Genomic DNA, 12,916 nt, shown 5'->3' with positions numbered 1-12,916 from the left:
TCCACTTCCAGGCATTTGTCCACAGACAGCTTTCCAGGCCATGTGGCCAGCATGACTATACCACACCTCACCAAAGAACAAATTGAAAATCTTAACACCCCAATAACGCTGCTGGAGGTTATTACAGTGGTAAAACAAGCTCAAGTTCAAGTTCAAGTTTTATTGCAGCCAAAGCCAGTGACACTAAACACCACAAGATCAAACAACAAGAAATCAACAACAACCTCAGAAAAGAAAAACGGTTACACAAGGGAACTTCGCAGTGTACCATTCAACAGAAGAGATTTACGCTTCCTAATTACTGAAGTGCAAAATTTAGCCACCTCATATGATATTGAGCTTGAGGAATCTTCCAGGAGGTATTTTCGAAGAATTTCGGGGGAGGATTCCAAATAATATTGAAGGGGTATAAATTTTGATAGAAGCGGTAAAATAAGTTGAACTCGTTCTTCACTATAAAATTCGCAAAATAGAAGAATGTGTGTGACAGATTCTACCTTATTAGACATACAAGGGCAGAGACGCGCATGCATTGGAACCCGCGTGAATTTGCCGTACAGCACTGCTAAAGGTAAAACAAGCTAAGTTAGGGAAATCGCCTAGACCTGATGGACTACCCTCAATGTACTACAAATCCTTCCAAGGAATACTGGCTCAACCACTGGTGGAGGTAATGAACCAAATTCTTCAAGGGGAAGAAATCCCACCTTTGTGGAAAAAGGCATTTATAGTATTAATTCCAAAACAAGACCAAAGAACTATACACCCAAAGAATTTTGGGCCAATATCTTTATTAAGCAATGATTATAATTTATTTACAAATATCATGGCAAATAGAACGATGACAGAATTGAATACAGTAATCCGTGAAGATCAAGCGGGTTTTTGCCATCTAGACAAATGAAAAATACCATCAGAAATATTTTGAATATAATTGAATATCTGGAAAAAAGGACAGAGAAGCAAGCAGCACTTCTGTTTCTAGATGTGGAAAAGGCTGTTCTTACTGTCCGCTTTTATGGGTGTTGAGCTCTTTGCTCTCCTACTTTCAAGGCTCGCCAGGTTCTGGGGGCGGGGTCTGGAATGCTTTCTAAAGACTCTGTTGCCCCCCCTGGTTATTCCTCTTCCTCCTCCTCTCCCTTTATTTCCCAACTTTTCCTTTCATCTGTCTCTGAGCTGCGACCTCCCTCAAACCCCTGTTATAAATCTATACTGTCTTCCTCTTCTCTGGAAGGGTCAGGCTGTGAAGGTGGTCTCCACCATTCCTCCTCTGCCCAGTCCCTGACAACAAGTAAGGAAGTGGGAAAACTCTGGGTCTTTGGATATCTGAATCAGCCACACGTTTGGGCATAATTCTTTATGTTCAGATAATTGAATATATTGATAATTAATGTTTTGATAGCAGGACCTGTGTGCAATGTGATCTGAATCTGACTTATTATCCTGGAATGTGAACTGATATTAAAGAAGAGAAGTAATTTGGAACTTTTTGTTAATGCAAGACAGGATCTCTATGCAGAAGCCAAGCATGGGACAGGGGCAAAGAAAGTGAGGGAAGAAGGGCACATGCTGTGGCACCAGCCCCCAGCTCCATAAACCTTGGTTTCCTGAACCAGGAGTCAGTGCCCAAACCTCACCATCATGTTAAGTCTTGCTAATGCAAGACTTAATTTAGCCTCAATCTCCCATCTGAAATGGAAACAATAGGAAGAAACACAAGAAAACCTATAAAACGGTTTACAGTTGTGCTATGTAAATAACAGTACATAATATTCTTGATTAACAAAATAGTTCTTCCAAATGCTGTTTTTGGCTAAAACTGTGTTATAATGGGTACAGCGGGATTGTAGGTGGCTGGCATTAAAAATATCTAATTATGCATTGCTACCAGCCTGACATTAGTTTTGCATCTGAAAGGGAGCTCTGAATTCTTCCTTACACTTTTCCCTTACAGAGTGCAGACGCAGGATTGTGGAGGACGAGCGGCTGATTGGTTTTCTGCCTTTCTTGGCCGGCAGTGCCGCCTGATCAGGCAGAGTTCAGACATCAAAAGAAATGCTAATAAGAAAGATGAAAAAGGTATACATTTTGCATGGTTGTTAGGAAATGAATATCCCAGTGCTGCAAATGTGAAGTGTCAGCATGGCTTATATGCTCTTTCATAGATGAAAATCAAAATTGCCCCAGTGATACGGGATGCACTGAAATTACAAAATGAACACACGATGGACTGACTTTTAATACCACACAACTTACAGGGGAAACTTCTGGGTTTTATAATAAAAGGAACACCTTTGTATCCAACAACATATAGTGAGCACTCCAAACCATCACTGAAACTATAGTCGTATTGAATATCCTATTAAATAAAATTGTAATTAAAACAATATCTGAAAATAAGGTACCGTGATATTGTGCATTTCTGTGAGAAAACCAAGGACTTGAACATTATGTCACTTTATTATGTGCTGCAGCATAGGTGAAGCTGCGTATGCCTGTGTTGGGTTAATGCTTTGATAGGCGGCTACTGGGATCCTTACATAGGGTGCTCCAAGCTCCAAGCTTTCCAAGAATAAGTAGGAAACAACAATATTATTACCAATATTTTCCAAACACATTCATTGTATGTTGCAGCCCAAGAGAGAAGTAGCTCTTCTCCTTTGCATTACTCTTTCCCTCTGCTCTTAATGCGTAAGCAAAGAACTATGCACTCTTTGGAGCTATAACGGACACAGGGTACAAGAAACCTTCCCCTTGGTTTCTGGATTTAGAGTTGGGACATGTGATGAGTCAGATGAGATGTCACATGCTGATGGAAGTGAGCCAAGTCAGTTCAAATGGACCAAGTAGTGGTTATGACCAGGCCAGTGGGAGGGCAGGATTGTTAAGGGTGCATAAGTTGAATAGTAAATGGGATGTTGGATGGGTAATGAGAAGCAAATGAATTTGGAGAGCAAGGGCTTGGAGATGCAAGCAGAGTAAGGAGGGGTTTGGGTTCATGGATGGCAGGGATAGATCATATTAGGAGTGGTGCTCATTCATGGTGATTGCCCCAAGCAATGCTTCCATGCCTTTCAAGAGATAGAATCTTCTTGAAGCTTCTAAGGATTCAATATCTTTACCTGGTATGAATCGAGTGGGACTACACATCCCACTCACCATGTGAGACCATTTTGGCTCTGCCTGATAAGAGTTTTCAAATCCCACCATCTACTGTCAGAGGAAGCTGGAGAGATCAGATGGGGACACACGGGGATGGAGGAGCCTTTAATCCTTGCTTTTCTCTGTTATCAGCTGATTCGCAATAGAAGTTCGGGGGAGCAGGAAAGTGGGCTCCTCTCTCTCTCTCTCTCTCTCTCTCTCTCTCTCTCTCTCTGTGTGTGTGTGTGTGTGTGTGTGTGTGACAGAGAAAGAAAGGGAGAGATAGGAGATTTACTGCAAATTCAGTCCTCTTCAACTTTCTCTGCCTATAGGCATGGGAGCCATAAGAATTATCAAGGGACATAGCTAAGCTGTTTGTTCTTGTGGGTGTCACATGTAGTCTGGCTCCAAGCCATGCAAATAGAGGCAGTCAGCTTGCATGTTGGCCCATTCATGTACAGCATTAGCGCATAAGCAGTGTGCTTGCCTGGCTTCCAATTCACTGACATGCTGATGCATGAAATGACATGCATGGAACCAGGGTTTGTTTTTTTCAGCTGGCGGTCACTGGAGCCCAGTTCTGGCACCTCTCAGGTGGGCGCCATTGCCATTCTAAGAGAACAAGGGAAAAGTTTCTGGTGAGCTGCAGCACCTCTTTTTCTAGAAAAATTGCACTGCATGAAACACTTGCGCAAGTAGCAACAACACCTTTACCCCTCATCTTCACAGTGTCTGTTTTAGCTATAAGAGGCCTTTGATATAGACTGGATTCCTTCCACTGTGCTCAGAATTTCTAACAACTATCACCTTATACTGAATGTATTTCAGGAGAGACCTCTGCTGCAAGGGCCTCACTCTCTCTAGTCAATGAAGCACAATACCTCCTGATCAACAGAACAAGTATTTTGCAGCTGAGAGATAAAGTTGTGGAAAGGTAAGTGCTTCCTCGCCTGAAAAGGCACATTTCCTTGTGTTGCCTCCTTTTGTCTTTTCCATGAGCAAGACTTCTTCTGGCCCAACCTGCTTAATGTTTCACTTGTATACTGACTACTGTACATGCACAATTATGGCAACTTTTATTCTTAAGAAAGAAAAATAAGAATGTGAGATGAGCATCTGCTGGATCAGACCATCTTTTCTAGCTTTTCTAGTCCAATGTCTAGTCCATTGTCCATACAGTATTCCAGGTGTGGTCTGGCCAAGGCAGAATAGAGGAGTACAGTGGTGCCTCGCAAGACGAAAACAATCCATTCTGTTATTCTCTTCGTCTAGCGGTTTTTTCGTCTTGCGAAGCAAGCCCATTGAAGGATTAGCGGATTAGCGCTATTAGCGGCTTTTAGCGGCTTATCTGCGGATCGGATCAGCTGATAAGCGGCTTAGCGGCTTAGAAAAAGGGGGGAAAGGGGAAAAAAACCCGCAGGAACTCGCAAGACATTTTCGTCTTGCGAAGCAAGCCCATAGGAAATTTGTTTTGCGAAGCACCTCCAAAACGGAAAACTCTTTCGTCTAGCGAGTTTTCCGTCTTGCGAGGCATTCGTCTTGCGGGGCACCACTGTACTAGATTTAGAGACTAGACTTCTATTGATGCATTAGCTTTTTTTGCTACAGAATCACATTGTTGACTCATGTTGCAGTCTACTAAGACTTCTAGCTCTTACATAGGTGCAGCTGGTTATTTCAGGCTGAAAGGGACAAGTGGGACTTAGAAGAACAGAAAGAACTATCCCTTCTCATGGGCTCCAGTGTTGCTGCAATTCGGGGATTTTTTAAAACGGGGAATTATGTGACGCATTTACCTAGACTTGGGAAGGTTTAAGATGGCAGCCCTCATCTGACCATACCACCCATGGGTGCCAACTCTCTATGGCTGAAGGGATGGAGCTGCCCCCTCAACCTTGAGGGGCCAGGCTTTGCTGCGCCTGTCTGCGATGAGCCCCTTTGGGCTTTCACATGCCAGCAGCGTGTGAACTTGTTGCAGGCACCGGGGGGGGGAGGGGCAGTGCCTATGACACCACCTAAACCCACTGTAGTTGAGCAGCATTACGGCCGTCCAAAGAAGCAGCATGCAGGTATGAGAGATTATGTTCTCCCTTCTTGCTCCTGCTTTGCACCATTCTTGGGTGCTGTTGCCAGGCAGGAATAGGTGCTTCAGCTCTGCCTGTGGTTGAAACAAGAGAATCAAAGAACATGATGAGGCATTAAGAAAAGCAAAGAAGAGGTGGAGTCTGAAGTGACAGGAACCGAATTCCTTCTTGCCTCTTGGGAAGTGGGGGGAAAGAAGGAAAGGAAATTCAGAGCGGAGGGGAGGAGTGCGGCAAGCTGGCGGGGCTCCCAGATGAGGAACAGCGAGAGGGGCGGCAGACTCAGTGACCGCCCCAGGCATCATAAGCCTAGCTACGTCACTGATTGCGCTTGTTCAAACTTTGTTCATGTTAGTAATTAAAGGCTATGTGAAAGCTTTCGCCTTTTGAATGCAATAGAAATCTGTCTTCATTGAACTAAGAAACATGAAAGCACAAGTGTTACTGAACTCATTTGGGTTAATATTAGACCATATTGTTTCCCCCTCTGCCTATGTGGAACAGACTAGGTGAATCACTTCCCCCTCAGGAACTCGTCCACCGCTTCCGTGCCAACATTGTAGTCAGCACAGATGAGCCGTTCGAAGAAGACCTGTGGGAGGAGATTGCAGTGGGTCCCCTGCGATTCAAGGTACAAATGGCTGCAGCTGTTTGTTAGTGTCATACGGCATGCTGGGAAATAGCAGGCAGCGGCTTCTTGCAAGACAATGATTCAGGCAAGGATCTGGAACAGCTGTTTGGGATACAAAACAGCTTTGAGCTAGAATAGTCTGAGCAGCAGTGTCTTACTTTGTGTGTGCAATGGCTCTCTGCTACCACAGAAGTGACCTGGCTTGGCCCTGTGACGCAAGGGCAAGAAGGCAACCGCTGCGGTCAGATTTGTTGAATCCTGGGAGCCAAGACCCAAGTTTGGGGCAGGTACCCTTTGGTGGGAGAACCCGAGCAGAGATTTAACATCGCAAAACATTCAGCAACGAAAACCTGGTGTAAAGCCTTTAAAAAGTGTTCTTCCACTGAGTCCCTTAAATGTCCCCTTTTAAAAGCTCTTTCCAAATTGTCCCACTTCCCCAGCATAGACACTGACCACACATTTGGGTAAGTCATAAGATAGTTTACTTAAAAAAAACACCTCTTCAAATGTCAGATCCATGTGCTTTTCCACACAGCAGCCAGAAAAGATGCATGGGCAGTCAAGACGTTGCTTAGTTACAAAAGGTAAAAGTTAAACTATTGATAAACTATTGAAAAAATGATCTGAAACAGAAGAGGCTGGTCAAAGTCATGTTGGCCGGCTGGAATGACCATCTCAAACCTCCTTACATGCTGAAGTCCTTATGGAGAGAGAAATACTGTATAGCAAAGGCATGGTGACCTATTGCTGCTAAGGTGGAGGATGATGGCATAGGCTCAGCCTGGCAGGACAGTTTATTCTATTATTTTAACCCCTTCATGCACTGATTAGATTTGCATGCTAAAATTATATGAGGCTGGAACCCTACAAGACTGATCAAGAGCCCAGCCAGCAGCACCATGAACTGCACACTGGTGTTCCTGGTTAAGATCAGAGTTTTCCCTTTCCTGCTGCCTTGTGGGATGTCTTCAGGAGAAGAAAAGGCTAAGGAGTTTACCCTACACAGATCCAGAGTGGAGTGTGTAAGGCAGGTGGATGGTGCTTTGAACGCCTCCCTCGGGCAGCGCTGGTGCCAGATGTATTCCTCTGCTTCCTTTTGGACCGCAGCTGAGAGGCTGAGCGTCTTGTCGTCTGGGTAACCCGGGACCTCCATACACACAGCTCAGGCTTGTGCCCCAGGGAGGTCACTTCAGTGCTGCAGACACTGAAAACAAGGCAGGAGGCTGTGTTATTTGATGTCTGCAGTCCTTATGTTAAGAGTTTCCCCCCCAGATTCAATTTGGTGGCTGAAGCTGAAAGCATTCTCCAGGTGGCTGCCTGCTCATGTGATTCCAGCATGGCAGCAGCAGTAGTTACTACTAGTTCTTTTCTGAATCCCTTATCCCAGACAGAGAGGAAGCATTTGTTTCTTGTTGTGGCCCCTGCTCTGACAGGGCTGAGCCACTCTGTTGTGCCTGCTCTTCACTATGGCATCTTCTGGGCAGAGAGCTACATTCTTATGCAGAAGATGGCAGAGTGCAAGGGAAGGCAGCAGTGCTTCTTAAGTCTCTGATTTGACCCAAGGGTCATCTAGTCCAACCCCCTGCAATGCAGGTATCTTTTATCCAGTGTGGGGCTCAAACCCACAACCCTGAGATTAAGAGTCTCGGGCTCTGCTGATTGAGCTGTCTCAGTACCTTCAAGAATGAGGGAAGAAGCAAAGCCCAATGCCTGCTTCCTATGAAACTCCTACGTTCTGGAGTTCTCTCTCTCTCTCTCTCTCTCTCTCACACACACACACACGGCACCATCACAGTTGGAGAACTATTCTAGCCAAGCAAAAGCACGCTGTGGCGGGAGCATGGCCTGGGAGACTCTTCAGGGCTGGGCAGAGAAACCTGGAGGGCTGTATTTCACCCCTGGGCTTGAGCTTACACAGCCTTGATTTTGCAGAAGGGTGAGTAAACACCAGTAACTCTGCCAATAAGTGGGGCAAACACTCGCCATGGTTTACATCCCCACCCCCACCCCTGCTCAGCTTTGCAGGCCAAAAATGTTTGGTGCTGGTGATGTGGTCAGAATGGTTGCTGCTGACATTTGACTCCTCTAGAAGCAGGTGTGTTGTGATTCCTGGCTAAGTGGGGGCTTCAAGATCTTCTCTGTGCAAATTTCAGGTTATCGGGCCATGCCACAGATGTCTGGTTATCTGCATTGATCAAAAAACTGGAGAACGGAACAAGGAATTTCTTCAGACTCTGGCTGCCACTAAAGACAAAAAAGTCAGTATACAAATACTTTTTTTCAAAAAAAATGTGCCATTTTCCCTTACAGGGAAGGCTTACAGTTAAAATAAGAACAGCTGAAAACAGAGAGAATAAAGAATAATTTAAATACAATTAAACATTAATAGAATTAATAATAACAACTATGTATGTATGTATATGTGTGTGTGTGTGTAGAGAAACAGACAAACAGACAGATAGAAGATCTATTAAAAACATACAGACAATTGCAACAAAAATAGCACAGCATCAGCCCTTTCCTTAAAAGCGGTCAGTTCCCAAAAGCCTGTTGGAAGAAGAAGGTTTTCACCTGCCAGTGGAAGAACAACAAGGAGGGAGCCAGTCTAACTTCTCCAGGGAGGGAGTTCCAAAGTTGTCTGGGAGCAGCCACCACCAAGAAGGCCCTCTCCCACATGCCCACCGAGTGTGCCTGTGGGGGGGGGGGATCAAGAGGAGGGCCTTCCTTGAAGATCTCAAGACCCAGGCAGATTCGTATGAGGGAATATACAAATGTGAATGAGCTGCTCAGTGGAGCTTTGCACCCACTTCCACAAAACCTTTTGGTTTTAAAAAAAGGGGAGAAAGCAGAAAGCAAGGCGAGCTTTCATTTGCCTTCCTTTTTTTTTTTTGCCCCGTCAAACCCTGAAAGATCTGTAAGTATAATAAACTTTAAGCTTAATTTTTAACAGAGCATCATGCCTCCTTTCCTGTCTACATGGGGGGGGGGGGTTCTTAAAAGTGTTTACCCAGTGATAACTGTAGAAAGGCCAAATGCCACCCCACTAAAAAACAAAACAGGCCAGAAATCGTCCCACAGTACAGTAGGATGCAAGCTAGCAAGCCAAAGTCTGGGTAACTTCCACCGCAAATACTACAGTGCTTCCTCGGAACCTTCGCATAAATTAAGGCTGAATTTAAGCAAGAAAAATGGAAATGGTTCTGAACATCATCTTAAATAACTTGACCATTCTTTCTGTTCATTGCACTGCTTATAGTCCATATACTTATAGGAATTTAGTTTAACCATCCAGAGGCATTGCAGTTGTTACTGTTCCATCTGTTGGGTATTTGATCTTACTTACAAATGTTTCCCCCCTCAGACTAAGTTTGGAATATACCTGATGAATCACCCTGAGATGCAGCTCTCCCATCCAGATACGTTGTCAGTGGGATCTCCAGTGTTTGCAGCGGTGAAGAAGATTATCGCATGTTGAGCATCGTCTGAAGAGCAAACAGGTGGAGGATTCCTCAGCTAAACCTGCACATGGGACGGTCTTGCAGATTATTCATATGTGTTCTCAACAGCAATATGATCTTCTCCAATATTATAAGGTCAATCACCTTTAAACATTCAGAAATGACATGTCACAGCTAATCAGGTGGATCAATTTTTGCAACTCTATATCATTTGATCATTTGATTTCTTTTTTCCATTCAGGTTCACGGGGGACTTGTTGCAGGGCAGTGATGCTGGCTAGGAAATTTAATGTCCTCAAAATGCCACTTCACAAGTTAGATCGATAGTTAATAACCTCAAATAGTCAGCTGATTTAAATTAAGTATGGTGTGGGGGGGGGGAGAGAAGAAATAGTGCTTTAGGTAAGAAACAGAGATAGCTGGCTGGAAGTGAAGCACCTTGGGATTCAAAGGCTTTAACGTGGATAGCAAATTTGCTGCCTTGCTGCAGTGCCTGCTGTGAGCTTCCACTGATGCAAGTAGCACCTGCAACAAAGGACTCATCCAGACTTCTGCTTCTTTGCAAATTATTTTTATTGATCTCCAACAAATTGCCACCAAATTAATACAAGTTTAAAAGCTGATTTCCCACCCTCCCCCAAAGGTCCCCTCTATTTCCCTCCCTTCTTTGCTGCTCCCAATAAAATAACTTTTACAACTATCTTTTCAAAGTCCACTCATCCCTTCTCCCTACACATCATCTGCTATGGCTTTTATACATTGTTATAACCTGTCCTCAAAATAGTCGAATAGAGTAAATCCTCTTTTATCTATCTATAATAGTCATTGATCAGTTTTGAAACATTTCCCTCTGATGCCTCTTGAGTGGCACTTTGCCTGAGAAAAACAGGTCCTGCTTCTTCCCAGACAAGACACACATAGTCCTCCCTAACACGGCCTTGAACATTGCTGTCTCACATCTGGCCCCAGTAATAAACAGAGTGAAAAGGAACCCCCTAGAATTTTTTTTGTATAACTATATAATATACACCCCCCCTCTCACACTGCCAATCTCCCAGCATCCCCCATCCCTTGCATTTCGCCAGTTTTAATCCTCAATTTTACATACAACCAGCTCATAATTAATTAATTAATAAACATAATCCGAATCTCTTCTTATTTCCAACTTCAAGCTTTGGGGCTGACGTAATCCCACTTTCTGGTTTTCCCCAGCTTTTGGTCGCTCACCCAGCAGCCGGGCTTTAGCACCAAATATAAGCCTGAATGGAGGGGAAATTGGCCTGGTTTGTGAGCATCTAAAAAGCATGTGTTAATTATGAGGAGGTGCCATGAGTTTATCCAGAATAGATCATTCCAAACCAACCTTATCTCCTTTTTTGATGCCGTTACTGCTTTGGTCCTGTGCCATTTCTTTCCTATCTCTGTCTTGCTTCACCTTCATGTACACACTGGCCTGTTTTGCTCTTCTTGCGCATGGCAAGGCTTCACCACCACAAACACAAAACAGTACAAGATTGTGTCTTTGCAGCCCAAGCCTACAGTCTCTGCAATCCAGTGCCTGCTAGTTCCACTACATTCAGTGAGGCTTGCTCCCTGCTTAGTTTGCATAGGAATACAGCCTACATAGCAGTGTAGCAAGTTCATTACCCAATTTGTGGACTAGCACCAGATTTCCCCTTGTGGTGCATAAAGATTGGTTGTGACACTTCACTTGAGTGGCACATTTGACCAGGGCCAGCCCACTGGCAAGGCAAGGTGAGCCAACCACCACAGGCATCAAGATCACACACACACACACACACACACACACCATGATTTCTGAAGTAGATCTTCACTGAGCCCTTCTTCACTGGTGGGGATGGAAATCCTGTTTTGTGGTTCACCTCAGGTGCCAAAATGTCTTGGGTCAGCCCAGAATCTGACCCAATGGAATAGTGAAATGGAATGCAGAGATTTACATAGCTACAGCCTAGATGGAATGCTGAAAAAATGCCAAGTGGTAAATTGAGCCACACTTTTTATTCAAGTGAATAACTGTATTTGTGCACTGTCTACTTAATCAAAATAATTTTGCGGTACATCAATCCTGACAATAAATGCTTTGCAGATATTATCCAAATATTTTTGAAGCTAAATTATTTGTCTGATATTTGAGATCTATATTTGATATCATGGGATACTTGATTCCAATATTTTATATTTAATAATATTTAATAATATTTGATATGGCATATGATGTATTAGTATCTGAAAGCATTTTATGGGAGACATGAAATAGACATGAAATAGGACTGTTGTTTTTTGTAATACCAGCCAAAACAATCAAGAGAATGTAAACAGATCCAAAGAACTCAATTTGGAGGGGAAATGTCTCTCAGGGCAAACTATTCTGTGTTAGAATTTGCATTCATCTTTCTGAAAAGCAGGTTGAAAATATTTGCCAAATTTCAAATATTAGAAAATATTTGTTTCAGCTAAAATATATAATTTGTTTTTCTATGAGCTCATTTAATTAAACTGACATCTCTTACACTTTTTGCCGAGTGGTTTGTCTGTCTGTTCTCTATTGGGGGCCTTTGAGATATTGTCACCCAATCTGTGAACACAAAGCAGTTGGTTTTCCTCTGTGACGACGTTTTGGATTGAGAAGGTGGACTGAATTGCTCCAGACTGTGCCAATTTGGACATCTTTGGATATACCACTGCCCATTTGGCATGGTGGTTCCTGAGACAGGAGGGCAAGCAGACCTGGCATGGCAGCTGAGTGCACAGACGAGCAGCTCGCGAGCCACCTGCCAAAGGCGCAGGCGTGCTGACCGCAGGACTCTTCCTCACAGGGAACACACTGATGAAGCAGTACCCTGCAGGACTGGCCCCTCCTGCTTTCTGAAGTGTTGTCAGGAGGGCAGGAAATGAGATATTTGCAGGAAGGTTCCTGAGATCAAGGAACAGGTTTTCATCCCCTCCAGAGCAGACAAACACAAGCATGTTCCATCTTCCATGTGACAGCTGTTTAGATATTTGAAGACAGCTATCATATCTCCTCTCAGTCGCTCCCACAATTACTCCTCCTAAGGCTTGGTTTCCACACCCTTGATCATTTTGGTTGCTCTCTGCACACGCTCCAGCTTCTCAACATCCTTCTTAAATTGTTGTGCCCAGAATCGGACACAGTATTCCAGGTGTGCTCTGACCAAGGCAGAATAGAGTGGGACTATGACTTTCCTTGATCTGGACATTATACTTCTGTTGATGCAGCCTAGATTAGCATTAGCATTTTTTGCTGCTGCACCACACTTGGCTCATATTAAGCTTGTGGTCCACCAAGACCCCCAGATCCCTTTCACGTGTACTGCTAGTAAGCCAAGTATCCCCCATCCTATATTTGTGCATCTGGTTCTTCCTGCCTAAGTGCAGAACCTGACATTTGTCCATATTGAAATTCACTTGTGCCAGTTCTCCAATCTTTTAAGGTCATTTTGAATTCTGATTCTGTCTTCTGCAGCATTAGCTCCCCCTCCCAGTTTGGTGTCATCTGCAAATTGGACGAACATCCCCTCAATTCCTTCACCCAAGTCATTTATAAAGGTGTTGAGCAACAATGG

At 44.0% G+C, this 12,916-nt stretch overlaps 1 protein-coding gene across 1 annotated transcript in view; it reads left to right on the top strand.

Moving 5' to 3' along the window:
* The window catches only part of MOCOS (molybdenum cofactor sulfurase), an 88,351-nt gene extending 76,510 nt beyond the window's left edge, over nt 1-11,841 (top strand). The window contains exons 11-15 of the mRNA XM_081168509.1: nt 1,955-2,079; nt 3,970-4,075; nt 5,727-5,853; nt 8,007-8,111; nt 9,215-11,841. Coding sequence (XP_081024635.1) covers nt 1,955-2,079; nt 3,970-4,075; nt 5,727-5,853; nt 8,007-8,111; nt 9,215-9,328 — 577 coding nt within the window. The 3' untranslated portion in view covers nt 9,329-11,841. The remainder of the gene's footprint in view (nt 1-1,954; nt 2,080-3,969; nt 4,076-5,726; nt 5,854-8,006; nt 8,112-9,214) is intronic.
* Nucleotides 11,842-12,916: the final 1,075 nt, after the last annotated feature.

This window comes from Podarcis bocagei (assembly GCF_964188305.1).
Source record: "Podarcis bocagei genome assembly, chromosome: 13".
In the NCBI taxonomy this organism is placed as follows: Eukaryota; Metazoa; Chordata; class Lepidosauria; order Squamata; family Lacertidae; genus Podarcis; species Podarcis bocagei.
This window is presented reverse-complemented; position numbering and strand designations above follow the sequence as displayed.